Consider the following 21,627-nt stretch of genomic DNA (forward strand, 5'->3'; position numbering starts at 1 on the left):
CCGGGGAGCCACTCTCCCATCAGCGGGCGTACACGCGGTGGCTGTAGACGGGGAGGGAGGGAGAGGAGATGGGGGTGTCGACGGCGAGAGAGGGGCTACAAGCGAGTGCGTCCACTAGCGAGGGAGGGGCCCACTTTTATAGCGGCCGGGGGGCGGCAAACGTGTGTACGCGGGGCGGGAGGGGGGGCGTTGCCGCACTACGCCGCCGGTGAGGAATCAATGGAAGGCTGACCGGCGGCAACCTTGGCATTGATGCCCCGCGAAAAAACGAGGTGATGAGAAAGACGAGATGAGGCTGGTCGCTGACTCAGCGGGCCCACCGGGCTTTCGCGCCATAAACACTTCCCCCGGCGCCCCCAACGCGCGGGGTTCGGCCTGAGTACGCCGGCGCCAAATTCGGGCCTAACCAGCGAAAATTGGACTTCTGGGGACGCGAGTGGGCCAATTTTTTTAGCGTCCGCGATAACAGTGGGCGTTGGGGGCGAGTTAAGATGCTCTTAGCACATGGAGTTAGATAGGCAACACACCAAGTGTTGACAGATGGCTAGTAGCAGCCCGTGCTCCACCGGCAGCAGCAGCGAGCACAAACCTTTCCTCAACAACAGCAGCAACCCGACAACAGCGGACACAATTGGATAACCGAGGGGGTGTCCCCTATTTACCGCGTAGGTGGACAGTTGTCGACCAAACACACACTACCTACTTTGGTCCGGCCCAAGTAGTGCAAGATTCACCGGTATTTTCATTTCTCTTTCGTTTTTTTCTCTTTTTGTTTTTTCTTTTCTTTTTCATCTTTCTTTTATTTTATTTTTTATTGTTTGTTTTTACTTTTCATTTTTTATATTCCTTTTCATTTCACGAACATATTTTAAAATTTAAAAAAATTCTAAAAATCATGACATTTTTAACTCATCAATTTCAAAAGAAAATCATAAGATTCAAAAAATGTTCATCATATTCAAAAAAATTTAGTTGAATTCAATAGTTCCTGAAATTCAAAATAAATTCATCATATATTAAAAATATATTCAGAAATTTCAAATAATGTTCATCAAATTCCAAGAAAGTTCATTGAATTCAAAATTTGTTCATCAAATACCTAATGTCAAAATTCAAAATAAATGTTCATTTCCAAAAATTAACAAATATGTTTTGAATTAGAAAACATTTCATGAACATTTTTTTATTTCACAAATATTTTTTAGAATTTGGACCATTTTGATTTTTAGTTTTTTTTTTACATTTATTGGAATTCTTGATTTTTCAAAATCCTTGAACACTTTTTAGATTCGTGGAGATTTATAATATTTTCTGAAGATTTCTTGAAATCCTTGGAAAGAAGAAAAAAGATAAAAAAAAAAGAAAACAAAAATGAAAGAGAAAAACAGAAAAAGGGGCGCCCCACCCTGCACATGCGCCGGCCTAAAATGGCATGCAGGGGGTGTTCGTTTCATCGCTTCCCATCGCACAGCGCGCTAAATAGGATGTCTCAACCGAGAGGTAGGGCTTGGTGAGGGGGAATATAGAAGCAAAACAGCATTTGGGTGATCGTCACGCCGAGCCCACTGTGCCTTGGGCCCGTATAGGATTTCTTTCCTCTTATTTTCAGCAGGAGTTAAATAAAATGTTATCAAACTAGTTAACGAGCGCTCCTTTGAGAGCCTCGCAACGATCAGCGCCACTTGGCACGTTCTCGGCCATTCGCCACGTGTCGCGCTCTGGATGCTTCCTCCGGATTTTTTTCCGCACACGTTTTCGGCTTTTTAAACGTTTTTTTTTATTTTTTCGACGTTTTGGTTTCCCCCGTCTTTCTTAGCTTTTCGACAAAAAAAATTAAAAAAAATTCGCGTGAAAAAACTCATTTTTTTTCGAGAGTCACGGTTTTGCTTTCGCGAGAGTCACGGCCGTGCCTCTCGGAAAGGGAAAAACAAAACGTGTTTTCTGTTTTTTTTTTCTTTCGCGAGAGTCACAGTTTTGATTCCGCGAGAGACACGGCTGTGCTTTTGCGAGAGTCACAGCTGTGCCTCTTGAAAAGGGAAAAACAAAACGCATTTTCTGTTTTTTCTTTCGTAAGAGTCACAGTTTTGCTTCCGCAAGAGGCACAGTTGTGCTTTCGCGAGAGTCACGGCCGTGCCTCTCGGAAAGGGAAAAAATACGCATTTTTTTTTCACGAGAGTCACGGTTTTGCTTTCGCGAGAGGCACGGTTGTGCTTTTGCGAGAGCCACGGCCATGCCTCTCGGAAACGGAAAAAAACGTGTTTTTTATTTTTTTTTCCTTCCACGAGAGTAACGGTTTTGCTTCCAGGAGAGGCATGGTTGTAATTTCGCGAGAGGCACGGGCATGCCTCTTTCGGAAAGGGAAAAAAACCGTGCTCCTGGTTTTTCGCCTGGTTTTTTTCGTGAAAAAAAAGTTCGTCAAAATCTATCAACATAGGATCTACTTTTGAAGATCTCAACGCGAGGAATCCAATGATGAAAACGGTTCGAGATTTGGACGCGCGGTTTGGGAGATAAAACATTTGAAATAAATGAATTACGAAAAAAGGGAAAACTCCCAGGTTGCGACAAGTGACACGCTGCATGTGCACCACTTGTCGTGATCTGGGAAAGTGAAGTGTTCTTTAAAATGAGTACTACTTAATGTGATTTCGCCAAAAGCACCACCAAGAGCAACTCGTTTTTGCCTATCCTTCTAACGGGCTGATCCAAGGTTCAAGTGCAAGCATGCACTTTTTTCATTCTTTCCTTTATTTTTCATAGCCTCTCTCTTTATTTCTTCTTATTTCTGGGGTCTTACATACTACTTCTTCCATTCCTAAATATAAGTCTTTTTAGAGATTTCAATACAGAATACATACCTAATAAAATGAGTGAATCTACACTCTAAAATACATCTAAATATATCCGAATGTAGTCCGTATTGAAATATCTAAAAAAATATTTAAAAACTGAGGGAATCTACTATATCTAAATAGCTAGCCCCCACTACCGGGAATTCTCTCCCTTCTCCTTGCGCCACATCAACCAAATTAATTTAGCCGTTAGATATATTAGATCAGTCTACAATAGCCCTCAGATCTACATGTTGAGAGCCTCCACCAAGCACATGCAGTAATTGAACGCATGCATGCAAATATGCATAAAGCAATTTACTTATAATGTTTTCTTTAATTGGAAGGAAAATGAACGCATGCATGTGGCTCACACTAGGTTGCTCCATGAAAGAAATTTACATGTTTTGTTTCCATTTTGGACTTATACAGTGAGATTCACATTTATTTATTTTTCAAATGTTGGTAAAGGAATTATCTTGCTACATGAGGAGAAGCGTAGACACTATCTAGGTTGATTAGTTCAACGGAATTTTATTGCGCTATTTTTATTTTATACAAATTCCGCAGCAACGCGCGGGGTATCCGTCTAGTAACTGTAGTGTTTCTGGCCTAAGGCCAACTCCACCGCGCGATCCTAAACGGACGTCGGTTTTGTCCGGATTTTGTCCGTTTGGGTAGGGCTATGGGTCGTGTCCGGGCCTGTCCTGGGATGCGGTGGACGTGCGCCCAGCGCGCGGCCGCAACCGTTTGCTCCATCTCGTCCGCCAGGGCCTAAAATGCCCATATTTTCATATGAAAACAAGTTTGCACGTCTAAATATTAATTGTTTAAAAATTAAAATAATTTTACAGCCCAATCGAAATTGTCTCTAATAAGGAAAGTTTTACAACCAAATCGAAATTGTCTTGAATGAACATAAAACGAACCAATACATCTATCGGTTGCCAATATGCTTCCACACGTGATCAACCAAGTCATTTTGAAGATCCATATGAGTGTGCCAATCACGCAACTGGACAAACTGATCAAACGTGGCTGGTTCTTGGTGCAGGGGCTCAATATTGTCACCTTGAAAATCAAATCCTTGGTCGAAGATACTGTCATCACGCTCGTCCTCGATGATCATGTTGTGCATGATCACACAAGCAGTCATCACCTCCCAAAGCTTCTTTTCATCCCATGACAGTGCAGGGTATCGAACGATGCCCCATCGGGATTGAAGCACACCAAAAGCATGTTCCACATCCTTTCTAGCACTCTCTTGCATTTGGGCAAATCTCTTTCTCTTCTCACCCTGAGGCTTCGTGATTGTCTTCACAAAAGTTGACCACTGAGGATATATACCATCAGCTAGATAATATCCTTTGTTGTACTGGTGGCCGTTGATCTCAAAGTTGACAGGTGGGGAGCGGCCTTCTGCAAGCCTTGCGAAGACTGGAAAACGCTGCAGCACGTTGATATCATTGTGAGAACCTGCCATGCTGAAGAAAGAATGCCATATCCAAAGATCCTGCGATGCCACCACTTCTAATATGACAGTGCACGCGTTGACATGCCCCTTGTACTGGCCCTGCCAAGAAAATGGATAGTTCTTTCACTCCCAGTGCATATAATCTATGCTGCCGAGCATGCCTGGAAAGCCTCTAGCTGCATTGGTCGCTAACAAACAATTTTTCTGTATCAGCGGCAGTTGGCTGCCTCAGGTACTCTGGGCCAAACACCTCGATCACAACCTAGCAGAACTTGTACATTGACATCAGGCATGTTGTCTCGCTCATATGCACGTACTCATCCACCAGATCGCCTGGAATTCCATACGCAAGCATGCGGACAGCCGCGGTGCATTTCTGGTAAGAGGAGAACTCAAGCTTGCCAAGGGCATCCGTCTTGCACTCGAAGTATGGGTCATGAGCAACCACTCCCTCTCGGATACGACTGAACACATGCCTTGCCATTCAAAAACGCCGATGGAATTTATCCGGCTTGAAGAGTGGTTTGTTGGAAAAGTAATCGGCATAGAGCAGGGCGTGGCCTCTTTTCCTGTTGCGGCTCAGGTTGGGAGCACGGCCAGGGACTGACCCCCTGTACCGAGGAAGCTGTCGTTGAATATGGTCGTGAACGACCAGTGCAGCCACCACAATATCTTCATCATCCGATGACGAATTGTCCGATGAACAAAGGAAGTGGTGGAAGAAAAACTCGTCTCCACTGTCTATACCTTTGTGGGCAAAATGTCGAACACCTTGCGGTCGTGGTGGCGAAGAGGTCGCGATGATCACCTCGACGCAGCAGGGGTGGTTGCCGGGCGGCTACTGGCCGCTCTGGAGCCGTCGGAAGCTGCGGCGGCCGCCGTGGTACGTCGTTGGCGGTCGTGTCTCCTCTGCCACCGGCAAAGACGGCGACGGCCAAATCTCCTCTGATCGACGGTCAAAACTACGGCGAAAGCGCGGGCGTGGTGGCAGCCATGTCTACACGTGGTATGGTATGGACGGCCGGGGGCTGCGCGGTGAAGAGGCGGCTAGAGAATAGCGGCGGCACCGGCGGCGGGGCGGGGCGGGAGAGAAAGGGTCGAAGCGTTGGGAGCGGAGGGACTACTAGTGTCCCCAACAGGCGGGCCAAGGAGGGACAAGGGCGTGCGTCGCGGCCGTTTGCGCGCGTCCGTTTCACCCTAAACCAAGCGCAACTTTGGGCCAGGATGGGTCGAAAACAGACGGAATCCGGACATTTGTCCGTTTGAGACCGCGCGTTGGACCAGAGGCGGAGGACGAAAAAAATTTAAGGTGTGGCGAAGTCTTAAGCAAAGATTATTTTTACGCAAACCAAAAGAGTCAATACACACTAACATTGCACACTACAAACTAATAACTAAATACAATGAAAATGTAGACATGTTTCAATTGAAAAAACAACCTAAAATATACCGATAATGAAGGTTTCAATGCCGTCTAGAAGATCCAGGCAATGGCAGATCCTACGCTCCGGCAATTCACAATTTCACATCATTAAATTATCACTACATTGCATTGCTTCCAAGATGCCAAAAAATGTTCTCCAAAAATAATTTATAAGTCAAAAAATATACGTGCATCTAATCTGAATAATTACAGCCCATACAGTACCAAAAATGATTTCCATTTGCAATAGAAGAGATAAATCATTGGAATTGAAACTACTGATTGCTGCATATTACAAGGTATCGAAAAATGCTACAAAATTTAGAAAATATACCTCTCCCGTTTCGCCCCTTCCCCTTACTCTCCATCTTCTGCAGGCCAAGACGAGAAGGACGTGAAGCTGGGCAGCTGGCTGCCGCCGCGCTGTGCTGCTGCACCGTCCGCTAGACCCGGCCGCAGATGCCGCTCGCCGCCTGCCCGCGTCCCTGTCTCGGCAGCGCCCAGCCACGCCTCACGCTTGCCCGATGAGTGCTCGACGCCACAGCCGCCGACCCGCCGCCCCGTCGTCCGCCACTCCGCCTACTCCTGGCCGCCGCCGCCGCCGCCGTCATGCTAGGGTTCGCTGCTTGCTGCGTGCGTATGCCGGTCTGCGGGAGTGGCTGCGTCGCTATTTGCCTGGCTCGAACCGCTCGATGCGTCGTTTTGTGTGTGATGTGTCGCTAGAAGGCCCAAATAATGGGCTGGCTAAGGCTTCCTGGCCCAATAAAATGAATGGCCTCTCTGTCTGTAATATCTCTACTTAGCGATTCCCAACGATTAGTGAACGAAGTGTATATGTATAAAAAAATTTGGACCAAATTAAGGTGTGGCGGCTGCCACACCTTGCCCACCGGGGTCCTCCGCCACTGCGTTGGACCACACTATTCGTCCATTTTACTTCAAACGGACACATCCGGACAAAATGGGGTCACGCAGTGGAGTTGGCCTAATGGTATCGTTACTGAGAACTCCTCCTCACTGCATTTACGTGTCAGCTAAGGGATGCAGTACTCACACGCCCCCGAGCGTGGGCCAGAGCAACAAACGAAGATTTCGTTCCGTCGTTCCCCTCCGCTCTCTCGCTTGACCGGTCAGCCATTGTTCGCTTGGCCGTTGACTTCTGAAAAAAAAATCATGGGTCTAAAAAATATATTTGTGGGTTTAAAAAAGTTTCTGCATTTGAAATAAGTTCAAGTATTTGAATAAAATTTCATAAATTAAAAAAATGTTTGTGGTTTTTGAAAAAGTTCATGAATTTGAATAATACATTTGCGGGTTTGAGACAGTTAATGAGTTTGAATTTTTTTTTGTTTGTGGATATATAGCAGAAGAAATAGAAAAATTTAAAAATGAGCCAAAACCTAGCCCGAGAAAATGGAGAAGGGAAAAGGAAAAGGAAAAAAAAAACTTACCAGAGGTTTCTTAAAACCGTTGCAATCTTCAACCCTATAGGTTGTGGTGCTGCAACCGATAGTGGATTGAGCTGCATCCGACGGCGCCACTGGTGCTGGGACCAACAACTACGCGGTGCTGGGACAGGGGCCACAAGATTGGAGACGATGGCGACAAGTGCTGCAATTAGCACCCACCGGTGCTGGAGAAGGCGGCGACAAGTGCTGGAGAGCCATGGCGGCCGGCGTTCGGGGCGTTTGGAACCACGGTGACAAGTGCTGGAGATCCGACTAGGGTCTTTTTTGCTGGAAGCAACCCCAAATTTTGCTACAATCGCCTTTTTATCCCTAGAACCAGCTTTTTTTTGGCTAGCATGTCTGTTCGTGTTTTTGCTAGTACCAACCCAATTTTTTGCTACCTTGTTTTTGCTTTGGTAGAAGTAGTGCGCCAAATTTTTTGCTACCACCATGTTTGGTTTTTGCTGGAACCAACCAAAATTTTTGCTACCATGTCTTTTGTTTGGTGGAACCATTGTACCATTTTTTGCTATCATCATTTTGAGTTTTGCTACTATCAACGTCATCGTCAGCTGCTACATCCTTTTTAATGACACGCCAAGACCCACGACTATGTGTTTTTGCTGCAACCATTATCAATTTTGCTATTAAGGTGTTCACATTTTTATACATCTAATGTCTGTTTTTTGCTACTACCCATGGATGCACAGTCAATGGATTTTTGTTGTTGTTGCGTTTGACAGCGTGAGCGGCTGCGGTGAAATTGTGTCAAGGGAGAGACAAACAGCGAGGGCAAGAATTCACGATGTGGGACACAGGAGAGAGAGAGTGCGGCCGCCATCTTTTTCTAAGAGAGGGCTTGTGAGGGGAATGAAACCAATCGGACAGTTTAGACGCGGAGGGACCAAAGGGCTGCCCGGCGACCTGCCAAAATTTGGGCCGGTCGACCGGTGCCTATCTCCCGCCTTTCCTCTAAGAGAAAACAACACTAGGGTTGCTTCTTGTTGCATTAGCGAGTTTATTATGCCTTGGTTTTCTGTGATTCTGTCGGATAGTTTTTTCTTTTCTTTTTTGCTGTTTTTAGTGTTGTGTAGCTCGTTGTTATTTTTGTCCCTCTGTTTTGTTTTGTGGCCGTGTATTGCATCGTATTTCTTCTACCCATAGATTTAGAAAAATGCTATTGTTCAGCCGGTGGATTAGCAAGCTTGCGTCTGCCCCTTGGTCGCACGCCACATGTCCCAATGACGAGTATTTAACCAAAAACTACCACAATTCCTAGAAACGTGCCCAGAAACTACCACTTTACAAATTTGTGCCAAAAACTACCATTTCTTGCCTAATCTTTGACTAAAAACTACCATGTCGCAAAAGTGCCCGATTCGCCTCTTCTAAACTCCTTTCTGACGGGTGGGACCCACACGTCATCACCAACCTTCTTCTCCCTCCCCTTCTCTCTTTCTCTGGCATTTCAACAAACACCTCTTGTGCATGGGACAGAAGCAGGGGAGCTCCTAGACACCACTCCCCCTGAGCTTGCTCGCACGCCGCGGGCGGGTAACACCACCACCGGGCACCATGGCCTCCTCCTTCCTCTCCCTATGCCTCCCTAGCCCCTCCCGGCCCACCGCGACGTCGTCCCGTTCTTCCCGAATCCCCTAGTCCGGTCTAGAAGGTGCAGTCCGCCGTCCTCCTCCACCTCGCGCGCCTCCTCCTCGGCATCCGCCTCGCCTCCACCGTCACCTTCTTCACCACCCCATGCAACGTGCCCTTCATCCGCACCGCGCTCGTCGGAGCCGGAGCCGCCGACATCGTCGAGCTTCCGTTACCCTCCAAGGGCGCCCCGCAGAGCACGGACGAGCTCCCGTCCTCGACGCATCTCGTCGACTTTGTCTCCCCGGTGGCAGCGCTCGGGCCGGCGTTCGTAGACGCGCTCGCCTCGTCCGAGCCCAGGCAGGACCTGCTCGTGAACTCGCCGACCAAGCCGTTCCCTATCAACGGCTTGCCGGACCTCCGCATGGCCAAGGCCGACCGTAGCCTGCCCTTCGATGACCCGCAGCCAGCCGGCCCGCACTGGCACTTCGTAAGCCAGAGCTGCAGCGTCCGTTCGCTCTAACCAGCAAGCGACGGCGGTGGGCGCGGCGAGCAGCAAGGCGCGGCGCTCGGCGAACGGACGAGCAGCAGCGGGCACGGCGCGCAGCGGCAGCGGTGGGCGCTGCGAGCGACAGGCACGACGAGCGGGTATAAACGGCGTTGACTAACGATGCCAACAATTACATGTGGGTCAGGCATGTCATAAGTGCGTTTAAAATGAACGAATGTGTCGATTTACAGACACGGTAGTTTTTAGTCAAAGATTAGGCAACAAATGGTAGTTTTTGGCACAAATTTGTAAAGTGGTAGTTTCTGGGCACGTTTCCAGGAATTGTGGTAGTTTTTGGTTAAATACTCCCCAATGACGTAGTGAACTCTGCTTATATCTCATTTGTGCAACAATGCCTCTGTTGCAAAATAAAACTGCAACAAGACCTCTATTACAAAAATAATTAAATTACAACAGCGCCTCTGTTACAAACAAAAAAAAGTAACAAAACCTCTATTGCAAAAAAAATGTAACATGGCATCTGTTAGAAAAAAAAACTGTAACACGAGTAATAAAAAAGAAAAAGAAAACTAGGTGCGTGTCCGAGTCCGGGACGAGCAGTGAGCAGCACGTAGTGCCTGCTCCAAACCGAGTCGGACTGTCCCTCGCTCCGCTCCCGACCTTTATATACGACCGCATCGTACGTGATCGGCACATAGCTAGTTCTACCGCAATCACAACGAACGCTAGCTTAGAGTTCATCAGCCACCTGCCTGACTCGATCGAGATGGCCGGAGCGGGAGGAGGCATAGCGATCGCCGGCGCCAACATGTGGGCCGTGCTGCGCAACAACGACCCAGGCCACAGCGCCGACGACGCCGTCGTCCACGGCCGGAAGCTCGTCAAGAAAGCCGCGGCCAAGGCGGAGGAGGTGGTGCCGCCGCCGCGGGCCGAGAGCGTCGCCAAGCCCGCGACGAAACGTGGGAGCAACAGCAAGAAGGGCACGAAGAAGAAGACGAGAGGCGCGGCCGGGGACGGCAAGCACGAGCAGGCGGCGCCGGCGGGCACCATGGACGACATGATGGAGCGTTTTACACGGATCGCTATGGCCGCCATCTATGGAAAGCAGCTGCCACTGGAGGCGCCACCGGCTATTCCGGCGATGCCTGGACTCCTCCCGGAGCACCAGCCCGGCGGTGGCGAGGTGAAGGAGACCCCGGCCGCGGCCGCGCCGAGCGAGGAGGAAGAAGTGGTCGGTGTAGAATGGGAGTACGAAGAGATGGGTAAAGTGGAAGAGGAAGGAGAGTTCGTTGCCGTGGTCGCCAAAGGTGGGCCGGTGCGCCGGCGGGCACGCAAGGCGGCGGCGGCGGAAGGCGGCGCGGCTGGCGGCGCCGCCAACATGTGGGCTGTGCTTGGCGACGACGATCCTGGACACGGTGCGAAGCACAAGAAAGCTGCCGCCGAGGTAGAGGAGAAGGCAGCGCCGGCCGATAATGTCGACGTGAGCGCATGTTCAGGTTCAGGTGATGGTGGCGCCAAGCCGGCGAAACGTGGCAAGAAGACCAAGAAGAAGAAGAAATGTGCCGTCGTCGAGGCCGAGGGCAGCAAGCAGGCGGCCACCGTGGACGACGGAGGGGTCGAGGCCGAGGCCGAGGACAAGAAGCAGGCGGTCACCTTGGATGACGGCGAGTAGGTGGTGAGTCATAGATTGGGTTTTGAGTGATACTGTCAAGCTCTGTTAAATGTACACGAGTTTTTTTTCACCTTGTCAAAAAAATACACGTTTTTTCAACTTATTATGGCCTCTGCAATTGCCTTGCTTTTGCTTCTTTTATTTCACACCCAATTTTCACTACAGATTCGCATCAAACAGAGCACAGCCCACTTGTTTTCTTTTGAACAGCTCAATTGTACAAGGCTTCGATCTCACTCTGATACTTGGCCGCCACTCTGTCCCTTCTTATTTTCATGGTTGGTGTCATCAAACCATTATCAATCTGAATAACAAGATCACGCAAAGCTTGTAAGTAAATAGTAAAGTAGCTACTTCATAATTACCCAGCGAAAACTAACAGTGCTGTTCTAGAAAATCTTACCGTAAATGGTTCGTCGACAACAAGAATAGGGCCAATCTGGAATGAGCAACCAGCCATCCTGACATTAATTAACAAACTAACTCAAGTCTTGCGATATTTGACCGATGAGACTCAGTTCACAATGACAAAATTTATAAAATCCTAAAATACAGTGAATGATTAATTCTACTACGGTTTTGGATCATCTCCAGATTAGCTAAAAGGTCTCCATTATGATAGCCAATGGATTATCAAGGAAGATAGGGTTATCTGAACAAATCAAATAGCAAAGCGCTCAACTCTTACCAAGTTTTCAGCTCAGCATATAGCAAGCTCATGACCGTATCTTTGGCTAGCCCGTTGTTCCCATCAAGGCTAGACTTTCGTTTTGCTGCTGCCACGACTTCGTCATTATTGGGAACAATAATAGCACCGAGGCGCCGCCGATCCTATGTAAAGAACAAATAACAAAGTTCATGACTTCACCAGTGGTACTGATGAACGATCTATTTCATCACTGCAATATCTAAATCAAATCATGTTATGACAAGTCTTTTCATGAACAAAAACACACCACATGGTTTCAAATAAGGTTTTGGCGGTTCCATGAAACATTTTCCCTATCACTTCAGAAATTCTATTTTCCCACAGGCCACCTCAAGGAGCATCAATTGGTATAGTAATGATCATAATAATATAACACATATGATTTATCTAGCAATTGTGTGGTTATGCTTCTTGCCCTACCTGGCCAATAACCATTATCTGATCAATCAAGCTACTTCTGCTTGCTGCCTCTTCAAGCTCAGCAGGTTCAACATTTTCTCCTGAAAATTGGAACATTCAAGCACAATCAGATCTAGTAAACATTCAAGTGCCGTAAAATATAACTAGAGTTACAGGATATCCAGCTACATACGAATGAATTGATTTCCAGAGTACAACATCAGTATAGAAAGAAGTCGAATGTCATAATCAACGTACAGAGATAACAGTACATAGATCTTACATAATACATACCTGTAGTGAGAACTATTGTATCCTTTGCACGCCCTTCAAGAACAAGCATCCCTCCACACTTTCGATTAGGACCTGTGGCATGGGGAGGTGCAATCCAACCTATATCTCCAGTGTTGAACCAACCTTCTAGATCCAAAGCTTTATTTGTAGCAGATGGATTCTGTGACAACCAAAGTTTTAGGAGATAAATAAGAACCTTCTAAGGAAGAAGAAGACTTAAATACATAAGCACAGAGCACATGGTATCTTAACATGGATTGTGAGATTTAGCTCACTGTCGGACATCAAGGTAAATATGCTTACTTCTCCAAGTAATATGTTTACACAAGATCTGTTTCTATAATATCTGACAGTTCATTCGTATTGGTAAAGTGAATAGATAGAACCTTATAATATCCCTTCATTACTGGCAGTCCTTTAATCTTCACAATCCCCTTTGAACCATCTGGGAGCACCTCACCGGTCTCTATGTCCACGATCTTGATTTCTGTATGCTTTATTGGGTGGCCAACTGTGCCAAGAACCTTGTTACATCAACTGCTTATGTTAGTACAAGAGCACAAATGGGAGGCAAAGCACGCACAGATGTCTAATGAGAAATGTGGAGATTATTTTGATGATACTATACAACCCAAATGGTTACAAGTTGGCAATCAGTTCAAATCACACACAAAAATGTTCAGGAAGCCAAGAAGCAAAAGATTAGCACAAAATATAGGCACCAGAATTACCATGTTCTGTTGTCCTTAGAAACTAAATATCCAGCATGAAGATATGCTCCTTTATAAGAAGACAAAAATTGCGAGAAAATTTTATGCATTTCACAGGCAAGATCTGAGTATCTCTTTTCTGGGAGCAAGAATGTGTTATCTGAAGAATACCAATAACATTGTTCCTCTCTTTTTGCGCATTTTCAAGGATTTAGTACCAAATTATGCAAGATTTAACTCACTATATGATCTTGTTATCTGTTGCTTTCCCCAATGAGTAAAACAATTTATAATATTTCTTATTAAATATAAAACCAACAGGGGAACCAACAGTTTATTATGCAACATACTAAAAGATCAGACTATAAATGCATATAATATATAGAAACAAGTCCTGTGGAACCTCTTACGTTACAGAATGGCCGTCTAGCAGCTACAACAGGGGAAGTCTCTGTTAGACCGTAGCCATTTTGTACTTTGATACCAATAGCCTGGAAGAGAACAATATCGGTGAAACGATGTTAATATAAGAAGTTTATTTATTGCCAATCCTCTACCTCAAAAAACTTGTCAACATGCATCGGAAGACTTCCGCCACCACTAATACCAGCCTGCAAATTATCACAGAAACCATAGAATTGTTACGTATGCAAAAATTTAGGGAGCTCACACTCAAAACTGCACAAAGATTATAGAGGTAGCATAGAAATGGGCACGCAGGCAAAATAAATGTACCTTCGAAATTCCGATGGAAGAATGGATTTTCTTGTAGACTAATATCTTTGCCAGATTATGCAAAGGCCACAAAAGAGCAGCGACGATTCTTGCCCGTAGATAATTGAACATGTAGGAAATGAATGATGGCTTGACAGGACTATTTGATAAGACTGTTCCCTTTCCAGAATAATAGAAAAAGAAGACAGAAAAAGGAAAATTGACTCAGCTACACGCAGAATCCAATGGGATTTATAGAGAACATCCAGTCACCAAAGAATGAGAGGAAAAAAAGATAACGACTTTACTTGCAGCTAAGAGAATGAGGTGACTCATGCTAACTCGGGATTCATACCTCATATATCTTCTTCGCCTCCATAAATAGCAAACTTATTTTGATAAGTGTAAGGGCAACAGTTTTTCGAGCAGGAGAACTAGCAGATATCTGCCTCTGAATCGAACTGTAAAGAGTGAGGAAACATCACAAAACGGATCAAAGACTTTTTTTACATAATGTTGCTAATCACTACTGATCCACAAGAAATATTGATTTCATGAATAAAAAATATGATAACGCAAACAAGCCAAAAAAGGATATAATTAAAGATAGATGTTGATAGCAAACAAAAGGCGAATATGTTGAGCCGCATTTAGGGCACTACAGAACTGAAGAAATTCTACTATCCAATACCACTGCCTGTACAACACGTCACAGTTTACATACACAATTTAACATCATAGTCATAGAAACTAACCTGTACAGAGTTTCATAGACCAGTGGTACAGAGATAATATAATGGGGTTGGTGGAGCTGCAAATCTGCCTATAAAAGAACATCAAGATGTTAACATGAATAAGCAATTTCAGCATCTTGTACAACAGTCAGACAATAAAAGTAGAACAAGAAGAGTACTGCACGCCACACAGAAACCCTGTTGAGCGCATCGTGATACCGCTTTCGCATGAAAATTAGCAGGTCTAGAGTTCTGCAGACTGCACATGTTAATGCAATGTCCATCACTAAGTTTGCAGCTTTCAGTAGGCTGCTAAATCTATGAAAGCATAACCCATGAGCACATGAATACTACTATGTCGCAATAACTTCTTAATGACATCACTAGGCCTCTTACCAAAACTGACTAAAATGAAGTATTTTATGATGGAAAGCACCAAAATCATACCTTCAGGTGCTTCACAGTAGTGTAAACTTGTTGAATTCCATGAGTGAAGATGAAGTACTCAGTAGAACGCTCGTATGCATGCCAGGGTGGAAGCATGCTTAGGAACCTATCACCAGGTACTGCTGGAACAATATCCCATAAGTTATTTATCTGCAGAACATAAATAGTGTAAAGATTAATGTGGATACAAGAGGAATACATTAAAAAAACTACACAATTCAGTTCAAAAAAATCAAGGCGCTTCAGACTTGGGATACTTCTAGAAAATCCAGGAAAAAATGATCAGCACAAGTACCCATGTTCATACAATAGGATATTACATCAAAGGAAACAAAGTAGAGGTTATTATTGGCTTGCACACAGCATAGTATTACTTAAAATTCATCGACAAAATTTCATCATTGCTGAAACCTGATGCAAGAGATTTCGGTGTGTAAGCATCACGCCTTTTGGTGTGCCACCTGTTCCGCTAGTATATATTAGGGTCGCAACGTCTTCTGGACCAATAGCTTCGAAGACGCCTTGCTGACCTGAAAGAAGATAAAGTTGTAATAAACCAGGACATGGTTGGAAGAAGAGGAACCATATTATTGGATGCAAGTTGACTGCTTGAAAGTACAGAAATAAAAGAATTTTTTTCTACAGAAACAGAAAGTCGTTAAGAGTTTCCTAGTGACGCCATATTCTGTAAAGAAACAAAAATTAAGTGCTCCTCTTTAAAACAACAGATGCCAAAGCTATTAAGAAAGAAACCAATTGGCGTTGGCTGCAAGGAACTTGAGTGGCAAGCTCTGGATATAACTAAATGACTGAGCCAACCATTAAATAAGAAGCTTGCGAAACTAACAAGATTAGGTACATCTATCAATTGTATACTGGTATTGGGATGCTTAGCTTATTGGATGGTAAGACATCTTACATTCTTACATGAAGCAAATGATTAGCAACTTATGTGACATTTGATGTCAGAAATGCAGAAGAAAGTGAAGTAACAAAAATTGGAAGAAACGTACTCCATATATCTTCAGCTAAACATTTCTTGTGATTCATATCACATTATGATATCATGCAAAGATACCTTGCTCGGATAGCTCGCTTGAGTAGCATAATGCATTGCGATTTTCTCGTCCAAGTTCAGTGATATCATTGTAGTCATAAACTGGTATGTCCATCACAGCTTTACTATTTAGGGATGATTTATCACCCCAAAGTAGCACAATGAATCTTGCATTAATCCTTGAAATGAAAGACTCTGCAAGCCGGTTAAAGAATTGAGGACTGTCCACAACAAGTGCAATACTGTGATGGGGAAAAAACAATAAAGTCATATTATAACATGAAAGTAAAAAGTATAAAAATTACAGTGCATAAGCATAAAGATACTCATCATAATACCATGAACTAACAATCCATATTTCTAGAGTCAATGTACTATATACGGCATGTTATGTTTGAGGCAAAACTTTCCAGATGCAAAACAATAACCAAGCAAGCATACTTTGAGAGATTAAGTTCATGGCAAGCATTGCGCATGATAATAATAGCATATTATGGACATTTTGGTCCAGTAAAGATGTCAAAATTAGAATGCAGATGTTGTTACTTTTTCACGAGCTAAGAGAGGTCTGATCTGAAAGGTGATCCATCCAATTTTTTCTTTAACTATAGATGGCAACATCATGCCAAACTTGCACCTCAAATTCCATATCCCCTTAACAGTCCTCACCTCTCTCAGTTATAATCTCAACATGCCATCAAACAAAATCAGTGGAAGCATTTAAATAGGCATATAAAAATGGTTTATTGGCTTATAAAAGCCAGGTCTCCTAAATCCTGACAGGCTCGTGGCTCAAAAGTTCAAAGGGTAGAAAGAGACAAGTGAATGAAATTTCATTTATGTTGTGCGTGACTTAGATATATACCGGCTTCTAGACTGCATACTCAATCATTAAAAGCAAAATAGACGAATTTCAAAAGACTTGACGCTTACCTTTCTGAGTGACTGTATATTTGGAACAGTTCTTCATCGGAAGATTTTGTTCCTCTAACAACATTGATAGCACCAGTAGCCATGATTCCTGGATTGCATGTGTCAGTGGCATGATTACTGATGAACATATATGGTCATCCATTTGAAGACAGTTACATGAACTCCCCTAGATAGCTAACACAACAAATGGTAAGCACATCATTGAACAAGCTGTCATTTATTCAGTTAAGAAAAAAAGCAGACATTTGTAGTTCGGTATCTTATTTTTAACAACCTAATGCATAGCAAAGCCGTTATTATTTGGTTGCTTCCATTATTTTCTCTATGCTAGGAAAGTAACAATGGGACTCCTGTAGAAACTGCAAGCTTAAATATGGCAACTCTAGCATTCTGCTGATTTGTGCTCTTCACTTCTTCAGCATACTAAGTACAGTACATGTTAAACATCTTGAAACAAAAAAAAAGGCAAATTACCTTGATCTGCAACTAGCCATCGACATGAGTTGTCAGCAAAAAGGGCTATCTTTTCATCTGGAGCAACACCAATGGCCCTCAGGCCATGAGAGAAATCCAATATTTGTTGTTCAAGCTGAATAAAGAACATACATCAAATAAAATATATTAAAAAAACAAGGATTGCCAACTGCACAAAGAGATTGGAACTACATAGTATATTGAAACAGTATTGAAGTGCATATGTAAGTTGCAGTCCACTGCACAAGATTTTAAGTAGTTTTTGGCAACAAAAGAAACAGCATATGTAAGCCTAACTATGTCTATTTCAAGAGAAAATGTCTTAGATAATCAGGCACCAACAGAAGGTTATGGTAGTTCAACAAGTACCTGCTTATAAGTCAATTCAGACGGAGGGTCATGATAAGGGTCTATCAGAGCTACACGGTCAGTGTATTTTTCTGCTGCTGTCCTCCAAATATCTGGAACGGCCTTCCACTCATGCACAGCCAATTCATTTCCACCAGGCAATAGAGCACTATCAAGAAACGGCGAGCACTTTCTGCGAGCTGGGATTTGTATCTGCAATGTGGATTTATGGAAGTTTCAGGCAAAAAATTCACATGTGGAGCCCAAACTCTGTACTCCTGATGCGAATCATGCCTAGCCTGTAAAACTATTATTTGCCTGCTTCACAACACTGAAAGACTCATTAAATGCAGAGAGTTAAAACCTGACAATTTCTCAGGTCCAGCCATAGAAATTCATTGCCAATTCGAGATGCAGGCGATAAAACACAGACTCCCGCAAGCGGCAGCTCAGATACGCCTGTTAATGGCCACGGATGGATTATGACTGCCCTGACTTGGTTGCGGCGCTCTGTCGCACCGATTTGACTGCGACTGGCACCCGGTGAAAGCTACCCTTTTGCACCCCATAGATTTCAGGCTCAACTAATTATACTCCTCTCTTCCTTTTCAAAAATGATAATAATAATAATAATAGTCTTCTCTTGCTTTCCGAGAAACAACTTGGTCCTCTTTCTTTCTTTCGAAAATAATTCTACTCCTCTCTTGTCAGAGGCAAATTCCCACCCCCAAAAGCTTAAGGAGGTTGTTGTTATTGCTTCCTCTGAAAAGGGGAGATGCCTGTCCTTCCCATTTTGAGGCCGCTTTAATTCTACCTGCTCGCTCGAGAAATCGTAACAAGAGAAGGGCGCCGCTCGGTCGGACTACCCAGAAACAAAATCAGGAGCTGGAGCGACGGGCGGACGAGCGGGGACTAACCGTGGCGGAGGGCTGCGGAGGAGGCGCGGCGCCGGTGCACCGGGGCACGCCACGCCGCCTCGCGGAGGAGGCGAGGAGGCTGGGCCGGCGCCGGAGCGGCAGCGCGGCCGGGCGGGGCGGGAGGAGGAGGAGGCGCGGCGGCGGGCGGAGCGCCGCCATTTGGCCGGAGGAGGCGAGGAGCATCGCGCCGAGGAAGGAGCGGGCGGCCTCTCCGGACCGGACTGGAACAATGGAGTGCCAGTGTCTCACCCACGGGAGGGAGGGGACACGTGCGCGGGCGGCCTCGTAGTCGTAGTAGATAGAGAGGAGAGATGGCGACAGCGGCGGAGGAGGCGAGGCTCAGTTGCGGCGTGGGGCGGTGGGGGACGGACGGAACGAGGCGGCGGCGCCGGCAGCCTCCCTCCACCCTCGGATCCCCTTCCAAGGGCTGCCTTTTTTTTCCAATAAAAACTCTGGATTTGTTTGGTTTGAGATGAGGTGACACTTTCCTGCCATCCTATATGGATTTAAGATGATTGATGATGGTTGTACTTTCACCCTCGTGGCATCTCTTGAATTCCACTTACGCATTCGACTTATTTCTCGACATTAATTAATGGAAGAAAGTTTCGCTACACAGAATAATTGTAGTGGACGAATCACGTGTTCAGACGTGGTTCTCATTGTTACGTCAAATTTACCGGCTTTAGTACCTCCTTCCTCTCTGAAGAAGAAACGATGTCTCATATTCTATTACGGAAGAACAGACTTTAAACTTTTTATATACAAAAAAGAATTTTTGCAAATATGATAAGATGACATGGGTAAGCATCGACCTCTACGAGCCAGCACAGGAGAGCACTTTTTTTATTTAATTTTTTATTAGTCGTGCTATAGCATCCTTTATTGAACTTCTATAAATCCTAGCACTTCGTAATTCCAAACCATCTTTTGTGGTATCTCCACAAACATCAAATTGACAGCTAGCCTACTCTAGAAGAAAAAAAGCCACAATCCAATCATACGCATGCTAACGTCATCCAGGCAAGCAACTACATAATGCTTCACTAAAACTACCTAGCTCTTTCCCAATGCCTACAATTCCAATAAATAAAGTTAACATCCTACCTGCATCGCATCCATACATTCAGATCGATACACAAAAATTAATACATGTTTTATCTATATATATCATTCCTAGTGACTTTTCAACAACACACGCAGTGGAGTAGTTGTATATATATATACAATACTCCGGTGAATATTGGTCTTGGGCATGTTGATCTCTTAGCGATGGTGTAATGTGTGGTGGTTGATATTTAAGATGATTTCTTGAATGTTCGCATATGTCAGCTTCTAGTTGGAGATATTATTCACAACCCTTTATGCAAACTAATGTGAATGTGTGACACATCACATGGTCCATGAATAATATATAAAAATTCAATATATAACTACACAATCGTCCCCTACAAATTAGTTTGTGTTTGCCTTCGCATGTAGGATCGTCATCTTACACTAGCTAGTTGTCTAGCTGCTCTATATATCTCCTAGGAATTAGCTTTCTTGCAATCACATCAAGTGGAAATTTAGCAGCTTCTTTTTGCACTAGCTCTTTTTTTTGTCGGATTTACTGACTTGGGCTCACAATTATGATAGTGCCTGAGTTGCGATGAGGGTAAGTACTTATTTATCATCCGAGTTCAACAAACAAAATTGACAAATCTACAAAGTAGCACAATCTCTTAACTTAAACATTCAATTTTCCTCAAGCAGTTTTCTGACTTAATTTTGCCATGAGTGTGAACATCCATCTTTATCATAAATCTAACTCCTAATATGTCATCCAAAGTGAGTTTATAAAACTGCAACTAGTGCATAAAGACATCAAATTAACTATCAGATCAACCTTTGTTTTAAAAGGTCAACATTACAAATCGCATGTTTTCCTTCTTGAAGTAACATTTGTTACTACAAGAATACCTTCTCACAAAGTAACTATATGAACACCTAGCTTACTTCTAGTTGTTCGTAATTTCCCCACAACATCTTCACAAATGCTCCCTCTGTCCTAAAATAGGTGGCGTATACACTGAAGGAGTAACATTGAAGGTTGCAACATGTAATTAGCGTTGGACCTGATCTCTAGGATTTTGACCAACCAATCACAAGCATGCATGCGTACTTGCATATAGGCAAACAACTACATTGTTACGGCAAACTGTCTTTGTTGTCCACAACATCGTCCAAGACATGGCCCAAGATCTAACCCTCTTGACCGAATCTCCACACACACCTTGCTCACACCAATGAGCAACTTCGGGAGGAGGATGAAATGGGGTGATCTTAATCCACACCACAAATGCCATTGTTTCGCATCACCAACCAAACATCTAGACTGTGTCATAGGTGAGAGGTAGGACAACCCAAGCTACACATCCAACTTCAAAGTTGTAGTTGCGTTTATGTTTTCTAGGGACAGCTGCATTTGTTTTATGAGGGGACAATTGCATCTATGTTTGGTTTGGCCCATGATATGTTTAATTATTTTCTATGGTAGTTAGGTTTGTGTGGCAGTTGTAGTAATTGCCAATTTAATTGTCCGTCAGTACACTGTCCTAAGTAGTAGTAGTACCAACCGCCAAGACAAAGCATTAATTTCAGCATGTGTGTAAGCTAATAATGAGGCGTCCACAATTAATCATGTGGAGAAAATCAAACTAGTAGTCCATTCATTTGATGGGTGTTATTCAAAATAAATAAAATCAATTGATAGGTAGAATATGTAGGTGGGTGCACCCAGGTATTCCTTGCCAAAAAGAGCATATATAATACCGTGCTGCAAATGTTGCGAGGGTTGCATGGACCCATTTCTCATTCAAGATGTGCATCCTCCATTCGGATTTATTAGGCTTAACTACTTTTTTTGGACCAAGGCACATAATAATTTACTCACATTGATT

At 44.2% G+C, this 21,627-nt stretch overlaps 1 protein-coding gene across 1 annotated transcript; it reads right to left on the bottom strand.

Annotated features, from left to right (window-relative positions):
- Positions 1–10,946: 10,946 nt before the first annotated feature.
- LOC119312826 (probable acyl-activating enzyme 16, chloroplastic) lies at positions 10,947–19,067 on the bottom strand. Its single transcript, XM_037588594.1, has 18 exons — positions 18,686–19,067; positions 17,790–17,981; positions 17,421–17,535; positions 16,947–17,034; positions 16,035–16,255; positions 15,368–15,486; positions 14,957–15,106; positions 14,531–14,598; positions 14,131–14,236; positions 13,797–13,955; positions 13,619–13,672; positions 13,472–13,552; positions 12,738–12,875; positions 12,352–12,511; positions 12,079–12,158; positions 11,638–11,780; positions 11,353–11,410; positions 10,947–11,253 (listed from the first exon to the last, which is right to left on the bottom strand). The coding sequence occupies exons 1-18, from the start codon at positions 18,866–18,868 to the stop codon at positions 11,161–11,163; spliced, it is 2,208 nt and encodes a 735-aa protein (XP_037444491.1). The 5' UTR covers positions 18,869–19,067; the 3' UTR covers positions 10,947–11,160.
- Positions 19,068–21,627: the final 2,560 nt, after the last annotated feature.

The sequence above is a fragment of the Triticum dicoccoides genome, chromosome 5B (genome assembly GCF_002162155.2).
Source record: "Triticum dicoccoides isolate Atlit2015 ecotype Zavitan chromosome 5B, WEW_v2.0, whole genome shotgun sequence".
NCBI classification, from domain to species: Eukaryota; Viridiplantae; Streptophyta; class Magnoliopsida; order Poales; family Poaceae; genus Triticum; species Triticum dicoccoides.

Bases quoted from the DNA above. Each gene is read 5' to 3' on its own strand.
- LOC119312826 (XM_037588594.1), bottom strand. From the start codon at position 18,868: ATGCTCCTCGCCTCCTCCGGCCAAATGGCGGCGCTCCGCCCGCCGCCG. The intron at 17,536-17,789 runs GTACTTGTTGAA...TTCTTTATTCAG, and splicing joins CTGAATTGACTTATAAGCAG to CTTGAACAACAAATATTGGA. The intron at 15,107-15,367 runs GTTTCAGCAATG...TATGTTCTGCAG, and splicing joins ACCGAAATCTCTTGCATCAG to ATAAATAACTTATGGGATAT.